At 59.8% G+C, this 20,871-nt stretch overlaps 1 protein-coding gene across 2 annotated transcripts in view; it reads right to left on the bottom strand.

Moving 5' to 3' along the window:
• The window catches only part of FAM53A (family with sequence similarity 53 member A), a 30,004-nt gene extending 9,464 nt beyond the window's left edge, over nucleotides 1-20,540 (bottom strand). Inside the window, exons 1-3 of one of the 2 annotated variants that reach the window (XM_081252123.1) lie at nucleotides 19,728-20,540; nucleotides 4,184-4,431; nucleotides 1,147-1,201 (exon numbers count right to left, since the gene is read on the bottom strand). In XM_081252123.1, the coding sequence (XP_081108249.1) occupies nucleotides 1,147-1,201; nucleotides 4,184-4,261 (133 nt within the window). In that variant the 5' untranslated portion in view covers nucleotides 4,262-4,431; nucleotides 19,728-20,540. The remainder of the gene's footprint in view (nucleotides 1-1,146; nucleotides 1,202-4,183; nucleotides 4,432-19,727) is intronic. The other variant, XM_081252122.1, reaches the window with a different exon arrangement.
• Between the last annotated feature and the right edge of the window lie 331 nt (nucleotides 20,541-20,871).

The following is a 20,871-nucleotide window of genomic DNA, read 5'->3' as shown; positions in this document are numbered from 1 at the left end:
CCCTGCCCTGCACAGTCGCAGCTCACACCACGGTGGGGACGCCTAGGGGCACGGGGAACCTGACACCGCAGACCCGGCTTCCTCCTCGCCATCAGACGGGGGCATAAGGGTCACTCGAGAGGCCGAGCATCCAGGGGTCAGCAGCTCTACATGGATGGGCTCACGCAGGCAGCACACCTGGGCAAGGGGGCAGCCAGGGGAGTGGGGCCAGGGCTGGGGGAGTCCAGAGCCCCAACGACCTGGCCCGGGGGCGGACAGCAGCCCCTCCAGCCCAGCTGCTCTGCAGTCACCCCCAGCTGAGGGGCCTTGGCATGGAGGCCAGGACCCGCCGCTGGGAGAGGCACAAGCAAAGGCCCTAGGTGACCCTGGGTCACGAGGACGCACAGTCAGTCAGAAAGGACGGCAGGGCCAGCTCCGTGGCCTATGGGAAGCCCGAGGGGCTCCGAGCCAGGACTGGCCCTGTGTGGGGCGGAGACAGTGCCCAGGGCCACGTGCGGGCCCATACCACCCGAGACCTTGGTGACAGCCTGCACTTGAGCAGCCTGGAGGGCGCCGAGCACAGCGTCACCGTGGAGGTGAGCGGGGCCGCAGGGGGAAGACCTGGACGCCACTCGGACTGTCCGGCCTGAAGTCACACCACTAGCACCTCACTGCGACCACGGACACCAGCCACAGTGCATCACAGGGGCCACGGCGCCCACACTCACACTCACGCAGACAGACTTACACTCGGGCGGCCGAGCTCCTGCTCCCATTCAGACTGCAGGGCACACATGGCAGGGGCATGCGGCGCAGGAAAGGGGTCCGGTAGACCCAGGCCCTCCAGGCACAACCCTGGCTCCCACCACTGGCTGGGTGTGCGCCACACCAGCTCTGCAGCACAGGCCATGCGTACCGCTAGACCCCTGTCCTTTCCCTAGTGGCCACAAGACCCCACCAGGCGGGCCTCTCAGCTCTGCACTACCAGGCCGCTTCCAGAAAGGAAGCTCTCCAACCCACAGCGCTGCCCAGAGGAGGTAGAGGCCAGCAGGGGAGGGGGCGCAGCTGGGGCCTCGCGCTCTGTATCAGCCTCCCCGTCCGGCCCTGCTCCCGGGGTCCCAGCCCACAGCAGCCCAGAAAGAGCTGCCGGGGCTTTTAAATACTTACCATCGGTCTCAGAAGGGAACAAGTGGCCACTTGTGTTCAGTTTCTGGGCAGAATACTGGAAGTGAAGAGAAAGAAGGTTCAGTACTGTGGGTTTACACATGCGGATTCAGAAACAGTTCCAACTCAAGAAACGGGCCTGTGTTTTTATCCCTGCAATAAACTTGTTTTTCCCTAACACTGTCTTTCTTGGTGATTAAAAAGAAAAGCATGGACCCCAGAATACATTTCTTTTCTTAATCAAGATTCTTAAAAGCCTCACAATTATTCAGTTGAGTAAAAGACATAGAAAGCCACAAGCGGACTTCCCTGGTGGTGCAGTGGTTAAGAATTCGCCTGCCAATGCAGGGGACACGGGTTCAATCCCTGGTCCAGAAAGATCCCACATGCCACAGAGCAACTAAGCCTGTGTGCCACAACTACTGAGCCTGCGCTCTAAAGCCCGTGAGCCACAACTACTGAAGCCTGCATGCCCTAGAGCCCATGCGCTGCAACTACTGAAGCTCGTGCACTCTAGGGCCCACATGCCACAACTACTGACCCTGCATGCTGCAACTACTGAAGCCTGTGCGCCTAGAGCCTGTGCACCACAACAAGAGAAGCCACCGCAATGAGAAGCCCATGCACTGCAACAAAGAGTAGCCCCCGCTCGCCGCAACTAGAGAAAGCCCACGCGCAGCAATGAGACCCAACGCAGCCAAAAATAAATAAAAGTTTTTTTAAAAAAGAAAGTGACAAGGCAAACCATGGGATAGGAGAAAATATTTGCAAAACACACATCCAAGAAAAGACTTGTATCCAGAATATACAAAGAGTTCCTACAAACCAGTAAGAAAAATGCACACAACCCAAAAGAAAAATGAGCAAAAGGACACCAAAAAGGACATACAAACATCCAGTAAGTACGGGAAATGGCCCTGATCTCACTGGTCATCAGGGACATGAGGTCAGAGCCATGAGCAGATGCCACCATTCCCGACCAGGGAGAAGGCACGGCTGGGGAGCTGGCAGGCCTCTGGGTAGGCCTTCGCTTAACACAGTAGGAACAGACTTCCATAAGAGGCCTGGACACAAACGCAGTCAGCGGTGTTATTCTTAACAGCCAGTCGTGGACACATCCCAAGTGTCCGGCAACAGGAGACACGGACCATTCGACGGAGTAAAGGAACAGCTTCTGATGCACCGTCCACACAGTGAACCCAGGGGCATTCATTGGCCTTGAGTGGAGAAGCCAGTCTCCAGGAGTACACGCCGCATGTTGGCACTTCTGTGACATTCTGGGACAGCAAAGCCACGTGGGGCCACGGGGGACTTCCTGGGGCAATGGAGAGGTTCACAGTGACGGTGACAAGGTTACCGCGTACCTGACTGGAAAACTCACCCAATCCACACCAAACCCCATCTGCTCATTTCACTAGATGAAACGTACACCTCAATAAAAAAGTATTTTTTTAAACTCAAGGCTTTAAAAGCTGAGCTCTCCGCCAACCCAAGTCTATACCTGCACAGCCGGACGTGCTGGAGGACACACACAGCACACTGAGGCTACGTCCACGGGGGCCAGAGCACGCTGACCCTCCCTGACCTTGCACTGCCCCCCTCACTCCTCCACCTGGCACCCTTCCCAGGCCCCCAGCACAGACTTGCAGCAGATGGGGCCTGCTCCCCTGACCCGAGTCATGGCCTCTGCTCCAGCCCTGGCCCTCACTGAGAACGGACGCCAAGCACCTGTCCCCACCAGGCTCGTGTCCCCACCGGCTCGTGTCCCCACAGGGCTCACGTCCCCACCAAGCTCTGGGGCCTATGGGCCCTGCTACCCTCTCACTCCCGCGTCCGGCCCAAGCTCCAGCTGGCTCACCGCCCACAGCCTCCGCTCCGCCGAATTCCAGTCCTGTGTCACGTCCCAACGCCTCTCCCCACTCTACTTGTCCCCAGCACATCATCTGCTTCGCCTCGACCCCAGCATCCAGAACAGCTGCCCTGCTCTCTGGGGTGGCCCCGAGCCCAAAATCAAACAGTGATAGAGATGACAGGGATTTTCTTGCTCAGAAAGATACAGTAATTTGTGTCTTTCACTGTGTAAATTACACCTCTTTTTTTCTTTTTTTTTTTTGGCTGCGCAGCTAGCAGGATCTCAGTTCCCTGAACCGAGGCCCTGGGGCAGTCAAAGTGCCCAATCCCAACCACTAGGCCACCAGGGAATTCCCTCCTCTTTTTTTTTTTAAGTGAATGTTAGAGCAGGTGCTCTAACGTCTATGCACCCACAGCACAGGAACCCCACGGATGCATCAGCAAGCCTCACCAGGAACTCAGTGAAACACCCACTGGCACAGAAAAGAATTATTTCCCACACACGTGTATCCTGTACAGAAAGACTTGTGGGGAAGTCACACAAAGTAAAATGATCTGTGTCACAATGGGAAGAATTATAAGTGGGACTTTTCTTGTCATGCTCTCTCTGCAGTGAAACCTGCTTGCGTGCCCCCTTCCCTGCAGGACACCACAGGCGACAAGCAGGCCAAGGGCTGGGTGCGGGCAACACGACGGCGCTGAGCACCCGCCCGGGGAGATGCTCAGGCACGGCCCGCAGCACGAGGCAGGTGCGGATGCCCAGCCGCCTCCCTCTGGACCTACAGTTTAACCAGGCAGGGTGTGACCTGAAGGTCATGGTAACATGGCCCTAGAAATTGGCTCCACCTCGGGCAAAGCTAACCGACAGAGACAGAGTTCAAGAGGGGCTCTCAGAAGGGGCGGTGCCCAGAGGCACGGGCAGCGTCCGGTGGGCACGGCTGCTGACCAGGGTGGACGTTTGCCCACTGAACACCCAGGACCATACGTGTCTATGTGTAGCTTAGGCTTTCAAAGTTTGTTTTTAATGATGCTGAGAACCCACTACCACGACCCTGACGGGCTCTGCGGGCTGTGAAGGCGCCAGAGCCTCCCTGGGACACTGCCCCCTCCCTCCTCACCTCCCCCTATCCTCTCCCCAAGCTGGGGCCCAGCCCAGGCAGTGTCCCCCAACATGGGGCGGGCCGCTCACCGGGCCGGCATCGTAGCTCTTGCGGGCAAGGTCATCCAGGCTCTGGTTCTGCAGCTTCTCAGTGATGAGGGTGACCATGGTCTGGGGCCCGTGCCCTCTGTCTGCGCCGACAGGCCCTGGGGTTCTGGAACATCAGGCTTCAGGAGGCCCAGGCCGCTGCTGGCTCTGAGCTAACCCTCAAGGGCATGTTTCCATTTTAAAGACGAGCGATCCATTTCCAAGGGTTCTTCAGAGTTTCATGCCTGTTTCTGGCAAAGAGAAACAAACCATCGTAAGGATTACAGGCAAAGCCATTCCGCTAATGACTCTGTCACCCGCCAGCGCTGCGTGTGTGAATATTCTGATCTCGCTGCCTGACAAAGACCCTCCCACGTGAAAACTACCACAAGAGTTCTCTCCTGGAAAATGTAATAAAAGCAGCAGTCTGGGTGAAGGATGGCAGGCGGACACACGTGAGAACCAGCGAGGGAGGCGTCCCCACCCCTGCTCCACAGGCGCCAGATGGGAGGAGGCACGACCGCCACGCTTTGGACTCGAGAAGCTGCTGGAAACCAAGTCCTCAGCCAGCAGCAGCGAGACCCCGGAAACGAGCTGGCCATGAATGGCTGGACCCACCTGGCCGCTGACCAGTAACTGCTGACCACTGACCACAGCAATTAGACACCCCTCCCCCGCTCCACCTGGCCAGTGAGAGCCCCGCCCCCAACTGAAGCTGGGGTTCCCTCCTGGGAGGGGGGCGGGGGTGCAGAGTTGGCAGCAGACCCAGCTGGCGGCGGCCCAGGGGGGACACTCAGAGGACCCGGCTCCCCGCAGATGCCAACGGGAGAGGGCCGGCCACCCGCCCGCCACGCACGCACCCCCTTCTCAGTGGCCCGCTGCCGCCCATGAGCAGCTGCCAAGGGCCCCCAGCCCAGGAAGCCATAGACAGAGGCGGACAGACAGGAAGACCCCAGCAACTAGAGAAAACAGATGACGCCAGAGGACGAGAGCTTCCGAGCGAGAAGGCGTCGTATCTACACAGTAAGATCGTTAAAAGGGAACATTTAGAGAAAAATAAAAGAGCTCTTGGAAATTAAACATGAGAGCAGTGATGGAACCTTCAGAATCTTCAGAATCCGGGTTCCTAACTGCCTTCCCAGAGGTCTCCTCGGGCCCGGCAGGCCGTCCAAGGCGGAGGCCGCACGGCAGGCGCCCAGGACCCACCTCAAATCCACCAGTCACCCTCTGGGCAGCATCACCGCCCCTAAGCCCGGTGTGGATGAGCCACATACCCCCCTCCCAGCAGGAAGCACCCCGAGTGGCCCTGCCAGGAACGCAAGGAGGACTCACCTTCACAAAACTTGTTAGAAAAACACACCGACAGATCCAGGGAGAAACTGCATGAAGATTTCCACAGATACTGAAAAGATGCCAACACAACAGTACCCACCCTCCACTCCTAAAAACACGTGTGTGCATGCCCTCGGCGGGTATCAACAGGCTTCCTCAACATGACTCTGAAACAGTAGGCCCAAGGCCAGCATCTTTGCAAGTGGGAAAAAGGAGGCGTCCCAGAAAACCCGGGGCACAGGGTGGGGGGGCACAGGGTGGGTAGGCACCCACCGTCAGCCTGCACTAAGCACAGGTCGGCAGGCGCGGGGCAGCGCGGGGCGTTCCCGCCAGCAGCAGCATGTGGACCCAGAGGTCGTGAGCTCGCCCCGACCAGAGGTACCATCCACACCCAGGACTGGTTCTAGGCCAGGAGAGGTGCTCCATCCACAGCGTCCACGTCTGCGCCCCTCAGCCTGAAGCCCGTCCACGGGGTCTTTAGCACCCAGCATGCTTGGCACTGACAGCACCCCTGGGCTGCCCCTGTCCTAAGTAGAGATGGCCATCTCTTCCAGCACAGCCAGGGACCCCAAGGCCCAGACAGGAGGTTCAGGGCCAGAAGTTCCCCAGGGGGCAGCTCAGCACCGGCAGTGGTTCTGCTTCAACGCGTTGCGAACCCGGGAACCGGATCAGAGTTGGCCACACCACACGCCCACCGCCAGCCCCCAGTCCCTGGGCAGGACCAGCCAAGCCACAGAACAGCTCTCCCTGCCACTCCCCACAAATCCACCTGGGCCCCACTCAGAAGTCCCTCACAGGAGAGGGGCCTTACGAGGGCCCCTTCATCCTGACACGTAACAGATCAGCCTCCCTTGCTGCAACCCCCCAAACCCCCGACACCCACGGCACTGCCCTCTGACAGATGGCAAGGGGACAGCATCCTCCTCTGCCCTCTACCCCGAGCCGACCGCTCGGGGGTCTCTCAGACCCTCCTGTCAAACCCTCTTGGTGGCACACGGCACGCACAACCCTAGAAAGGTAACAGCAGCCACAGCACAATTTGAAAAAAATAATAAAACAACTAGTACTTTAAAAAGAGGCCCCACGGTCCTTGGAGAGATGGCTGATGTGCAGGGCTGGGGCAGGGAAAGGACCAGAGGAGGCTGGGGCATCTCCAGGTGCCAGAACATCAGGACAGGAGCAGAGAGTGGTGACAGAGCCCCCAGGGCAGCTGCGAAGCGAATGAGGCAAGTGGACTATATTCCACAGAAAAAATAAGATGCACAAAACCAGGCTGATATAAATAATTGAAAAGGTAAGGAAATTGGGGAGGGGGAAGCTCTTACTTTTCGTAGAATGCCAACTAAGACATGCAGACAGAAGGACGGAATGTTTTTTAAATCACCACCTGAAAAGCACCGCATAAAGTTCCAGGTAAGAATCATCATTGAAGCTAAAGTCAGTGGGTGGAAGCCCGCGGAGAGGAGAGGCAGGGCCTCATGGGGCCCCAAGGGACTCCCTGCAAGAAACTCCGTCGTGGACCGCACAGCACAGGAGCCTAGAGGCCACAAGGAGCCCCCAAGGGTCTCCCTGCAAGACGCTCCGTTGTGGACGGCACATCACAGGAGCCTGAAGGCCTCACGGGGCCCCAAAGGGTATCCCTGCAAGACACTCCGTCGTGGACCGCACAGCAGAGGAACCTTGAGTCCTCACGGGGCCCCCAAGGGTCTCCCTGCAAGACGCTGCATCGTGGAACGCACAGCATATGAGCCTGGAGGGCTCACGGGGCCTCAAGGGTCTCCCTGCAAGGCGCTCCATCATATACGGCACAGCACAGGAGCCTTGAGGCCTCATGGGGCCCCAAAGGGTCTCCGTGCAAGTCACTCCATCATGAGCCGCACAGCACAGAAGCCTGGAGGCCTCACGGGGCCCCAAATGTCTCCCTGCAAGGCGCTCCATCGTGGACAGCACAGCACAGCAGCCTGGAGGCCTCACGGGGCCCCAAAGGCTCTCCCTGTAAGACACTCCGTCATGGACGGCACAGCACAGGAGCCTGGAGGCCTCACGGGGCCCACAAGGGTCTCCCTGCAAGACCCTCTGTCGTGAACCGCACAGCACAGAAGCCTGGAGGCCTCAGGGGCCCCCAAGGGTATCCTGACAAGACACTCCGTCGTGGACCGCACAGCACAGCAGGCTGGAGGCTTCACGGGGCCTTAAGGGTCTCCCTGCAAGGCGCTCCATCGTGGACGGCACAGCACAGGAGCCTGGAGGCCTCAGGGGGCCTGCAAGGCTCTCAGTCGCGGACCGCACAGCACAGGAGCCTGGAGGCCTCACGGGGCCTCAAGGGTCTCCCTGCAAGACACTCCGTCGTGGACCGAACAGCACAGGAGCCTGGAGGCTTCACGGGGCCTCAAGGGTCTCCCTGCAAGGCGCTCCTCGTGGACGGCACAGCACAGGAGCCTGGAGGCCTCAGGGGCCCCAAAGGGTCTCCCTGCAAGACACTCCATCGTGGACCGCACAGCACAGGAGCCTGGAGGCCTCATGGGTCCCCAAGGGTCTCCCTGCAAGACACTCCATCGTAGACCACACAGCACAGAGCCTGGAGGCCTCAGGGGCCCCAAAGGGTCTCCCTGCAAGACACTCCATCGTGGACCGCACAGCACAGGAGCCTGGAGGCCTCACAGGGCCTCCAGGGACTTCCTGAAAGGCGCTCCGTCAGGAATGGCACAGCACAGGAGCCTGGAGGCCTCAGGGGGCCTTCAAGGCTCTCTGTCGTGGACCGCACAGCACAGTAGCATGGAGGCTTCACGGGGCCCCACAGGGTCTCCATGCAACACACTGAGTCGTGCACCGCACAGCACAGGAGCCTGGAGGCCTCATGGGGCCTCAAGGGTCTCCCTGCAAGACACTCCATCGTGGACCGAACAGCACAGGAGCCTGGAGGCTTCACGGGGCCTCAAGGTTCTCCCTGTAAGGCGCGCCGTCGTGGACGGCACAGCACAGGATCCTGGAAGCCTCAGAGGGCCTGCAAGGCTCTCTGTCGTGGACCGCACAGCACAGGAGTCTGGAGGCCTCACGGAACCCCCAAGAGTCTCCCTGCAAGGCACTCCATTGTGGACGGCACGGCACAGGAGCCTGGAGGCCTCACAGGGCAGCCACGGGTTTCCCTGCAAGACACTCCGTCATGGACCGCAGAGCACAGGAGCCTGGAGCCATCAGGGGCCCCCAAGGGTCTCCCTGCAACACACTCCGTCGTGGACCGCACAGCACAGGAGCCTGGAGGCCTCATGGGGCCTCAAGGGTCTCCCTGCAAGGCCCTGCATCGTGGACGGCACAGCACAGGAGCCTGAAGGCCCCACGGGGACCCAAAGGGTCTTTCTGCAAGGCACTCCGTGTGGACCACACAGCACAGGAGCCTGAGGCCTCACTGGGCCCCGAAGGGTCTCCCTGCAAGGCGCTCCGTCATAGACCGCACAGCACAGGAGCCTGGAGGCTTCACGGGTCCTCAAGAATCTCCCTGCAAGGCGCTCCTTCGTGGACGGAACAGCTCAGGAGGCTGGAGGCCTCCCGGGGCCCCCAGGGTCTCCTTAGAAGACACTCTGTCGTGGACCGCACAGCACAGGAGCGTGGAGGCCTCATGGGGCCTCAAGGGTCTCCTTGCAGGACACTCTGCCATGGACCGCACAGCAGAGGAACCTGGAGGCCTCATGGGGCCTCAAGGGTCTCCCTGCAAGGCGCTCCGTCGTGGAGGGCACAGCACAGGAGCCTGAATGCCTCATGGGTCCCCCAAGGGTCTCCCTGCAAGACACTCCGACGTACAACACACAGCACAGAAGCCTGGAGGCCTCAGGGGCCCCAAAGGGTCTCCCTGCAAGACACTCCGTCGTGGACCGCACAGCACAGGAGCCTGGAGGCTTCACGGGGCCTCAAGGGTCTCCCTGCAAGGTGCTCCGACGTGGACGGCACAGCACAGGATCTTGGAAGCCTCAGGGAGCCTGCAAGGCTCTCTGTCGTGGACCGCACAGCACAGGAGCCTGGAGGCCTCACGGAGCCTCAAGGGTCTCCCTGTAAGGCGCTCCGTCGTGTACGGCACAGCACAGGAGCCTAGAGGCCTCAGGGGGCCTGCAAGGCTCTTTGTCACAGACCACACAGCACAGGAGCCTGGAGGCCTCAGGGGCCCCAAAGGGTCTCCCTGCAAGACACTCCATCGTGGACCGCACAGCACAGGAGCCTGGAGGCCTCACGGAGCCACAAAGGGTCTCCCTACAAGACACTCAATCGTGGACCACACAGCACAGAAGCCTGGAGGCCTCAGGGGCCCCAAAGGGTCTCCCTGCAAGACACTCCATCGTGGACCGAACAGCACAGGAGCCTGGAGGCTTCACGGGGCCTCAAGGGTCTCCCTGCAAGGCGCTCCTTCGTGGACGGCACAGCTCAGGAGCCTGGAGGCCTCCCGGGGCCCCCAAGGGTCTCCTTACAAGACACTCCGTCGTGGACCGCACAGCACAGGAGCGTGGAGGCCTCACGGAGCCTCCAAGGGTCTCCCTCCAAGACACTCCATCTTGGACTGCACAGCACAGGAGCCTGGAGGCCTCACGGAGCCTTCAAGGGTCTCCCTCCAAGACACTCCATCTTGGACTGCACAGCACAGGAGCCTGGAGGCCTCACGGAGCCTCAAGGGTCTCCCTGTAAGGCGCTCCGTCGTGTACGGCACAGCACAGGAGCCTGGAGGCCTCAGGGGGCCTGCAAGGCTCTTTGTCACAGACCGCACAGCACAGGAGCCTGGAGGCCTCACGGAGCCACAAAGGGTCTCCCTACAAGACACTCAATCGTGGACCACACAGCACAGAAGCCTGGAGGCCTCAGGGGCCCCAAAGGGTCTCCCTGCAAGACACTCCATCGTGGACCGAACAGCACAGGAGCCTGGAGGCTTCACGGGGCCTCAAGGGTCTCCCTGCAAGGCGCTCCTTCGTGGACGGCACAGCTCAGGAGCCTGGAGGCCTCCCGGGGCCCCCAAGGGTCTCCTTACAAGACACTCCGTCGTGGACCGCACAGCACAGGAGCGTGGAGGCCTCACGGAGCCTCAAGAGTCTCCGTGCAAGGCGCTCCGTCGTGGACGGCACAGCACAGGAGCCTGGAGGCCTCACGGAGCCTCCAAGGGTCTCCCTCCAAGACACTCCATCTTGGACTGCACAGCACAGGAGCCTGGAGGCCTCACGGGGCCCCCAAAGGTCTCCATGCAAGACACTCCGTCGTGGACCGCACAGCACAGGAGCCTGGAGGCCTCACAGTGCCCCCTAGGGTCTCCCTGCAAGACACTCCATCGTGGACCGCACAGCACAGGAGACTAGAGGCTTCACGGGGCTTCAATGGTATCCCTGCAAGGCGCTCCGTTGTGGACAGCTCAGCACAGGAGAGTGCAGGCATCATGGGGCCCCAAAGGGTCTCCCTGCAAGACTCTGTCGTGGACCGCACAGCACAGGAGCATGAAGGCCTCCCAGGGCCCCAAAGGATCTCCCTGCAAGGCTCTCCGTCGTGGACCGCACAGCCCAGGAGGCTGGAGGCTTCTCGGGGCCTCAAGGGTCTCCCTGCATGGCGCTCCGTCGTGGACGGCACAGCTCAGGAGCCTGAAGGCCTCACGGGGCCCCCAAGGGTCTCCCTGCAAGACACTCCGTGGTGGACCGCACAGCACAGGAGCCTGGAGGCCTCATGGGTCGTCAAGGGTCTCCCTGCAAGGCGCTCCGTTGTGGACTGCACAGCATAGGAGCCTGGAGGCCTCACGGGGCCTTAAGGGTCTCCCTCAAGGCGCTCCGTCGTGGACGGCACAGCACAGGAGCCTGGAGGCCTCATAGGTCCCCCAAGGGTCTCCCTGCAAGACACTCTGTCGTGAACCGCACAGCACAGGAGCCTGGAGGCCTCAGGGGCCTCAAAGGGTCTCCCTGCAAGGCACTCCGTCGTTGACCGCACAGCACAGCAGCCTGGAGGCTTCACGGGTCCTCAAGGGTCTCCCTGCAAGGCGTTCCATTGTGGACCGCACAGCACAGGAGCCTGGAGGCCTTATGGGGCCTCAAGGGTCTCCGTGCAAGGCGCTCCATTGTAGAGGCACAGCACAGGAGCCTGGAGGCCTCACGGGGCCACATAGGGTCTACCTGCAAGGCACTCCGTTATGGACGGCACAGCACAGGAGACTGGAGGCCTCACGGGGCCCCAAATGTCTCCCTGCAAGGCGCTCCATCGTGGACGGCACAGCATAGGAGCCTGGAGGCCTCACGGGGCCCCAAAAGTCTCCCTGCAAGGCACTCCGTTGTGGACAGCACAGCACAGGAGCCTGGAGGCCCCACGGGGCCCCCACGGGTCTTCGTGCAAGACACTCCATCGTGAACCGGACAGCATAGAAGCCTGGAAGCCTCATGGGGCCTCAAGCGTCTCCCTGCAAGGCGCTCCGTCATGGACAGCACCGCACAGGAGCCTGGAGGCCTCACGGGGTCCCCAAGGGTCTCCTTGCAAGACACTCCGTCGTGGACCGCACAGCACAGGAGCCTGACGCCTCACGGGGCCCCCAAGGGTCTCCCTGCAAGACACTCCGTCGTGGACCGCACAGCACAGGAGCCTGGAGGCCTCACGGGGCCCCCAAGGGTCTCCCTGCAAGGCACTCCATCATGAACCGCACAGCATAGAAGCCTGGAGGCCTCATGGGGCCTCAAGGGTCTCCCTGCAAGGCGCTCCGTTGTGGACAGCACAGCATAGGAACCTGGAGGCCTCACGGGGCCCCCAAGGGTCTCCCTGCAAGACACTCCGTCGTGGACCGCACAGCACTGGAGACTGGAGGCCTCACGGGGCCCCAGATGGTCTCCCTGCAAGGTTCTCCGTCATGGACCGCACAGCACAGGAGCCTGGAGGCCTCTCGGGGCCCCCAAGGGTCTTCCTGCAAGGCTGTGCATCATGGACCGCAGAGCACAGGAGCCTGGAGGCCTCATGGGCCCTCAAAGGTCTCCCTACAAGGCACTCCTTCGTGGACGGCACAGCACAGGAGCCTGGAGGCCTCACGGGGCCCCAAAGGGTTTCCCTGCAAGGCTCTCCGTCATGGACTGCACAGCACAGGAGCCTGGAGGCCTCACGGGGCCCCAAAATGTCTCCCTGCAAGACACTCCGTCATGGACCACACAGCACAGAAGCCTGGAGGCCACCGCAAAAGCCAGAGGCCAAGCTGAGCACGGCCTTTCCAGGGCACAGTGACAGCATGGGACACAGGATTCCTGTCAGCAACACAGAAGCTGGATTTAGCTGTGAGGAAGTCAGGCAAACCCAAATGAGGTGAACTGTGCGAAGTGACGGGCAGCGCTCATCAGCGTCAGGGCCGGGAAAGCCGCACACGAGGGGTTCCTGCCCCACTGACGACCCTGAGCGGACACGAGGTCCTAGGTCAGAAAAAGGGCTCCAGGGGACAACGCCCAACATCTGCATCAGCACAGCGGTCAGAGCCAGCACCTCGGGTCCCGACCCGACCCTCGCACTGCACCACGTCCGACATGGACGCCAGGAGCCACGCGGCCCGAAGGGGGCACGGCCAGCTCCCACGTGGGATGGTCCTCCGCCACCACTGCAGACATGCAAGGAAAGGCAACAAAACAGTGTTGGCGCAAACACGGCTCCCGGCAGCTGCCGGGCCGGTGCGCGCAGGGCGCAGCAGCTGCGGAGAAAGCAAGAGACGCCCTGTGGGGACACCCGCTGCCCGCCCAGGGTTGGGGGTGGGGGCTGAGCACTGGGTAGAAGAGAACGACCGTCCTGGGTAACGTTTTCATTTTTGTCTTGGGGAAGGAACGCATGCCACTCACAGTTGTTAATATACAGATTCAAATCCCAGCTCGCCAGAGCTGCCCCCACGAAGCACCGAAAACGGGAGGCGTAGGACAGCAGAAACCTACTTCCTCCGGGTTCTGAGGCCCAAAGCCAGAAGTCGAGGTGTCGGCAGGGTTGTCTCCTCCTGGGGCCTCCAAGCAGTATCCGCTCCCTGTCTCCCTCCCAGCCTCTGGTGGTGGCCTGCGGTCCTTGGCATCCTTGGTTGTGTCAGCATCACACCCATCTCCGCCTCCATCCTCAGGCAGCCTCTCCTGTGTGTCCTGTATCTCTGTATTTCTTCTTATCAGGACACCAGTGATTGGGTTGAGGTCCACCCTAATCCAGTATGACTACATCTTTTTTTTTTCCTTTTTTAAAAATATTTATTTTTGGCTGTGTTGGGTCTTCTTTGGGGTCTTCTTTGCTGCGCTCAGGGTTTCTCTAGCTGTGGCAAGCGGGGGCTACTCTTCGTTGTGGTGCATGGGCTCTAGGTGCCTGGGCTTCAGTAGCTGTGGCAAGCGGGCTTCAGTAGTTGTGGCTCACGGCCTCCAGAGTGCAGGCTCAGTAGTTGAGGCACATGGGCTTAGTGGCTCCGCAGCACATGGGATCCTCCCGGACCAGGGCTCAAACCTGGGTCCCCTGCATTGGCAGGCAGATTCTTAACCACTGCGCCACCAGGGAAGTCCCCAGTATGACTACATCTTAATTTACATCTTAATGTAAAGGTCCTGGGGTCAGGACTTGAGCAGACCTTTTGGAAGGACACACTGTGTGAACCCTCAAGGCCAAGCCAGTTCCCCTTATAAGAAATCAAACGATCAGGATGGAACCTCACGGGCACAATGCATAATGCCCTGCACGTCCCTGTTCAACGGTTAGCATGACAAGCCGGGGCTGGAGCAGCTCAGGACAGCATCCTGGCCCTGAGCGAAGCAAGCTCTCCTTGGGAACAATGCCAGCTGGTGGCGAGTGCTAGCAGGAAGCGAGCAGGACCCCATCCATGGCAGGGCGGCCTGTTGGGAGGACAATGGAGCCAACACTGAAATCTGAGCAGGAGGTGCCAGGGCAGAGGGACAAACCCAGGACCCTGGGGGCCCAGGTGGACGCAGACGCCAGACATGAGAGAACTAACCGGCCCTGCCGGCCAGGCGTTGAGGGCCGGGGAACGGAGGCTCCATCCCACAAGCCCCAGGACGACTGAGGCAGACGTGTGGCCGGGGCCCCTCAGCACCCCTGGAAGCACAGGTGACCTTTGACTCCACCCACAGCCCCAGTTCAGGAAGCTCCAAGACCCCATGCACACACACCAGAGCATCCCCTGACCAGGGGACACCCTCCTCCCGTGTCAGGCGGACCCGCCGCAGAGGAGGCCCGATCATGGACACCTCGCCACTTTTCCTACCGTGAGAAATTCAAAGTCGTCCTCCCTCCAAAGGCGCTGGTCCTTCTTCACAACCAAACCAGTGACCCAGCTACCCACCTCCCGGGGCTCCTCTCCCTGCCCACCCCGGTGAGCCTGGGCGGCTGCAGCAGCAAAGCTGTCCCTTCCCGTCCACTCAGCAGCCCTCAGCTGGCCTCAACAAGCAGTAGCCACGGGCTCCAACCACCAGAAACACCCTGCGTGGCTGCAGGACAGAGGCCAAAATCCTCATCTGGCCCTTCTGGCCCCTCATGTCCCCACACAGGCACCCTCCAGGCCCAGGGGTGTCACGCACACAGTAAGTGCTCCACGGGCAGCCCCGCGCATGGGCCCGACCTGGACTCTGAGGACCTCTCAGCCGGCCGCTCTGGCCCATCTCATCGTCTGGACTCCACCCTCCACAAGAGCACCAAAGTGGCTCTGTTTTTCTGTTCTTTTCATTTCAGTTTATTAACATCGAGTCAGACAGCATTTGTAAAGCCATATATGAGTGTCTGAGGGCGGCCATGACAAAAGTGCCACACGCTGGGGGCTTAAGCAACAGACACTTATTGTCTCCCAACTCTGGAGGCTGTGCTCCCCCTGAAGGCGCCGGGGAAGAGTCTGTTCCGGGCTCTGCCCCGGCTCCTGGTAGCTCCTTGGCCTGTGACAGCCTCACTCTCACTGTGTCTGTGTCCAAAACCCCCCTTATTATAAGGACACCAATCGTTTTGGATTAGGGGCCATCCTCCTCCAGCATGAGTTCACCTTAACTAATTACATGTGCAACAATCCTATTTCCAAGGCACTGGGGTTTAGGATTTCAACACAATTCAGCCTACAACAAGCCACGTCTATTGTATCACGGCAACGCATAGGTTTAAAAGCCAACACTGCTGTGTTTCTGTAACGCAGAGGATGGGCACCAGCAGTGCCTCCGCCAGGGCACTTCCCCACAGCTCTGCACTCGTACCCCGAGTCCATGCTGGACGGTGCATGCGCACAGCTGTCCTTGGTTGTCTCTGACTTGGGGAGCATCAGGGCTTAGCTCTTGCCAGCACATCCCCACACCTACTCCCTGCCTCCCAGCCTCCCAGTGCGGCCCACCAACACTTCCGTTAGTCATCGCCGACATCACTCTGTCACTGTAAACAGCGTCCCCAGCTGAGCCACACAGGGAGCCCGTTTCCTCAGGTTAATAATTGCCTCCTTTTTCTCCTACACAAAGTTTCTGCCCGATACAAACTCTTCCCTCAAACTCCCCCAAAGAATTATGAACTCGGCAAGCAACCTTCATTTGGTCAAAGATGTCAGGATGGCCGTTAGCCCGTGCGCTCCTGGACTCCCGGCCTCTATTCAGGCCGGAGTGGCACTGGCCAGCTGGGCCCTGGGCCTCACCCTCACCCTGTGGCTTCCTGAGCAGGGTGCCTGGCCGGCGTGTGATGTCCGCGCCCCTTCTCTCCTCCCTGGATGCCTGCCGGACTTTTGGACTCTTCTGTCTCCCAGGGCCGGGAAACATGCACGGGGCCTTGAGCTGGGTCTTCTTAACCGGGAACCCGAGCCACTGGGGCCTCGGAGGTTCGACAGCAACACTGCCGAGCCCCTCCCATCCCCCTTCCCCTGGTCTGTTTCGGGGACGGCCGGTGCCCTGGGTTGCGCTCCTGGGCTGGCCCTCCCTGATCATCCGTCTCTGTCTCGTTTTTGTTGCTGTCGATCTGTTTCCACGATGGCCAACACCTCATCTTCCACGCCTCCCAGTGACATGTTTATTTCTGCTCCCGTTTAACCCGAGGGCCCCAGCGCGCCTCTGAACGCCGTGAGCCTCCATGTGTGCTCATCTCTGAGGCTCGGACCCAGCACAGGGCTCTCTCCTCCTAACTGTTTCTTCGTCCTGTCCCTGCTGTAGTGTCTCGGTTCCCTCAGCCAACTCTGCTCGGTTGGACTCAGCTTCAGGCCAGAGGTGTCCCCTGTGCCCGTCACCCTGCTCCCCTTTCATGCTGGGAGGGGCCTGCATGGCGTCTCCATCCGAGGGCCACCCGGCACTCGGGGAGGTCAGCGAGGACATGCCAAACAGGTGGATCCGCGTGGACAGCAGGCTGCAGACGGCAGCAGCCTGGGCTGGGGGCAGGGGGACGGGGCCACTGGAAATGCAGCCTCCCTCTGGCCCTCAAGCTGGACCCAGCCCTGGCTGCACCCCAGACCCCGGGCCCAAGCCTGGGCTCTGGACAGGCTGCTCCAGCTCCCCGCCAGCTCCTGAAGCATGAAACAGGGAGAAAAGTTTCCAGGACCTGCTCAGTCAGTGGTGCCAGAGCGCAGGGAGGCCAGAGCCAGGCCACTTTAGACCCAAAAGCACTGGTTCCGGGGTTTTCACAGAAAAGACAGCACAGAGCCCCCGGCGCCGCAGACCCAGCAGCGTGTCCCCAGTTCCAGGCGCGTCGTGCAGAGTCACAAGCTCGAGGCCGGCACAGCGGCACCACCTCCAGCTTCTCAGAGATTTTCTTTCGTTTTCTCACCAAGAGCACTTGAACAAAACTTGGAACCTGACTGGACATGAGTTATTAACTAGCACCGTTTGTGTGCTGGTCTCAGCGCCCCCCAGGAGAAGGTAGAGCTGAGGTGCCCCTCGACCGGACAGAGGCGAGGTGACGTCCGGGCGCTGCAGAGGCCTGGTGCCTTTAGGGACACACCCTGGAGGCACCACACACGGGGCGATCACAGTGACGGAGAGGTCAGCCACCCCGCTCTCCACATCTTCCCAGCCCCGGAGCCAGGATGTCCCCCGAAGGGACGCTCAGCCCCAGCCCCCAGCCAGCCAAGCTGCATGAGGACGCCAGCCAAGCTGCTCCAAATTCCGGGCCCTGAGACCCTGAGCAGTAATAAATGAGTGTTGCTGTTTGAAGCCACCAGTTTTGGAGTGAATTTGTTGTGCTGCCATAGTAACCAAAGCAGTGACACTTAGCAAAGCGAATGGAGCCAAGCGTCCCCCTCGAGCTGCTGGAGCCAGTCACGGTCCCCACTCCTGCATCACATGGAGGCTGGGAAGGAAAGGGGAGTGGCCATGTCCCCACGCTCCATACAAGCCACAAGGGAAAAGTTACTGCAGCCGCCGCAAACGCCCGATGATTTTCAGTGGGCGGGGTCTGGGGTACGACTCCACGTCAGGGGTTCGGTGCCTTCCCTAACAGGGCACATTCGGTGCTACACTCGTGACCCCTGGGAAAGTCTGAGGCAAAGAAAGCCCTGTGTCAGTGCCACCGAAAAACTGTGCGCAAGGCCACCTAAGTCTTTTCGAAAAGACTTAGAAACAAAACGAGAAAAGAAGACAAAAATCACGTGTCCTAACTAACCAAAATCTTGCTAATATTAAAATACACAACTGGAGCGTTTAGACAACAGGAGTTTTAGTTTAAAGTTGCCCGGAAACCATGTTTGAACTGTGACCTCTGCAAGCCAACAAGGAAAAGAAACTTACATGTTATCAATAAAAAGGAGACTATGATCATTACCCCTCTGCTGGTGCTTGCAGAGTGCACCACGCTGCGGAAGAAAGACCACACCCAGAAAGTTCGTTCTGAGAAAGGATGTAGGGTGGGCTCTGATCGGCTGGACAGAAGACCCAGGGTCAGACCCCGGCTGGCCTGCTTCGAGCTGGGCTCTCCCAGGTCCGTAACTTCACCTCTCTGGGAAAGAACCAGCCACATCATGAGGCTGCAAGGAATCAAATTAAGGAACGTGCATGAAAATGCTGGGTCCCCGGCACACGTGTTAAATTACGACCACTTATAACAAATGCTTAAAAGATTGTAAAAGTCCACTTTCCTTTCAAAAATATTACAGCAGAAAAAGCCAAAAGGGTTTATATAAAAATTTTAATTTGCTTTAAAAAAAAAAAGTTGTTTTTGAATGTCTGCAATGCACCTGTAAAAAACACCAGACTGGGGCTTCCCTGGTGGCGCCGCGGTTGAGAGTCCTCCTGCCAATGCAGGGGACACGGGTTCGTGCCCCGGTCCAGGAGGATCCCACATGCCGCAGAGCGGCTGGGCCCGTGAGCCATGGCCGCTGAGTCTGCGTGTCCGGAGCCTGTGCTCCGCAACGGGAGAGGCCACAACAGTAAGAGGCCCGCGTACCGCAAAAAAATAAAATAAAATAAATAAATAATAAATAAAACAACAACAACACCGGACTGTTGCTCTGGTTCTTTTATCTACCAGCAAACAGGTCTCCTATGTGCCTGCTCCCTGTGCACCCAGGTGTGCATGAGCAAATGTCTCCATAACCAGGAAAGGTCCTGATGCACCCACTTAAAAAGAAAAAAAAAGACAATAACGTTGGCAGCCTCTCCATTACACATTCCCAGCAGCTACAAGAACACCTCTCCTCTCCCCAAATCCAACGTAAGTTAAGAAAATGTAGGGATCCACCCAAAGAGCAAACCCTTTACACCACACGTGCCAACCACCCGTGATCCTTAACCAAGGTCTAATGGTTCTCTGGACAGTGAACCATGGGAGGAGACCAGTTTAAAGAAAAGCCACTGTTCCTAAACAATTGTTATCTCAATTTCAACTGGGGGGTAATATTCCAGAACTTCAAAATCAAACTGTTTCCCTGCCTTCTACCATCAGACTGCAAGACTGCACTTCCCTGTCCGGACCTGCTTTGATAAGACAGTGAGACGAAGAAGCAGAACCTATAATCTCAAGTTAAATTTCTTAAATATTGTGAAACTGAAGCCATTCTTGAAGTCAAACTAACCTATCTAGAAAAGCTCTCAATACAGAGAGATCATCATAAACTCAACTAAGTAGTGAGTGATTGAGTTAAAAAGAAAAATATTGTAAAGTTGTGGAAGCTTAGAGTCAAGTACAGGTAGCCCATGACCAAATGCAAACAACTGGAGTCAATTTAACACAGACATACACTTCAGATCTGCGACTGTACTTGGAGTAAAGGGAAAATAAAGTAGAAATAAAGAAAAACACTATCTACCTAACGCACCTCTCTCCACTCCCAGCAAAAGTCTGAGAGACTCAACCCTCGCCTATGCAGAGAAAGCAGCTTTGGAATCCACTTCCAATCACCTTCCACAGTTCGCCGGGGAGGGTCTGGTCTCCCCCGTCGTGCGGGTCCACCTTTGGGCTCCCTTGACGCACAGTTTATCACGTCCAACTTCCTGCTTCTCTCTCGCTGAAAGATGACAGGCACATGAGTCCCGGGAACCGCTCAGGCCGCGCGTCTCGGCACCGGAACGACGACAGCTCGCGAAGGCGACACCCAAAGTCGGTTCAGCAAGTGGCAGCGCGCCCCAGGCAGGGCCCCTTACAGCCAAAGGGAGCGTAGAGTGTACGGGGCCCCGGGTGCGCAGGCTCTCGGGGCGCGCGGGGATCCCGGGGCGCAGGAGTCCCAAGGCCAGGGATTCTCGGGGTGAGCGGGGGTCCCGGGGTGCGCGGAGATTTCGGGGCGCGCGGGGATCCCGGGGTGCGAGGATCTCTCGGGGCGCAGGGGTCCCTGGGCCCGGGACTCTTGGGGCGCGCAGGGGGCCCCGAGGTGGGCAGGGTCTTGGGGTGCAGGGGGACCGGGGAGTGGGGGACCCGGGACCCGGTCCGGTCCGGGGGGGGTGCGCGCGGCAGGAGTCCCAACCCCAGGTCGCAAGCCCCCGGGTCCCCGCCTCTTCAGCGACCCGCCCGCCGCGTTCTCCGTGTGCAGCGGCGAAAACGCTCGGCACTGACGCGGGTGGAAAAGCATCGGGCCGCGCGGGCCGGGCTGAGCGCGCTGACAGGAGCGGGCACCCTCTGGCCCAAGTTCACGCGCGGCCCCGCGCGGGCGGGCGCACGCACGGCCCCGGGTGCGCGCACGCACGCCCCGGCTTCTCGCGGGCCACGCCGGGCCCTGCACCTGAGCTCTGCCGGGCGGGCTGAACGAGGGAGGTGCCGGCCCTCAGGCCGCGCTCCTCCCTCAAAGGACGTCGCGCCTCAGAGGCAACCGGACCGCGGCCGGCGCCCCGCCCCCACGACGCAGGCCCCGCCCCACGCCGCGGCCCCGCCCATCAGCCGGCCGGCACTTGCCTTCCCACAGCCGCGCCGCTCCGAGCGCATGAGAGGCGGGGCCTATGTCGTGGGGGCGGGACCTCGGTCGGCGGGTG

Source organism: Mesoplodon bidens (genome assembly GCF_964165515.1).
Source record: "Mesoplodon bidens genome assembly, chromosome: 1".
In the NCBI taxonomy this organism is placed as follows: Eukaryota; Metazoa; Chordata; class Mammalia; order Artiodactyla; family Ziphiidae; genus Mesoplodon; species Mesoplodon bidens.
Note: the sequence above shows the minus strand (reverse complement) of the source record. Positions and strands in the feature narration are given on the sequence as shown.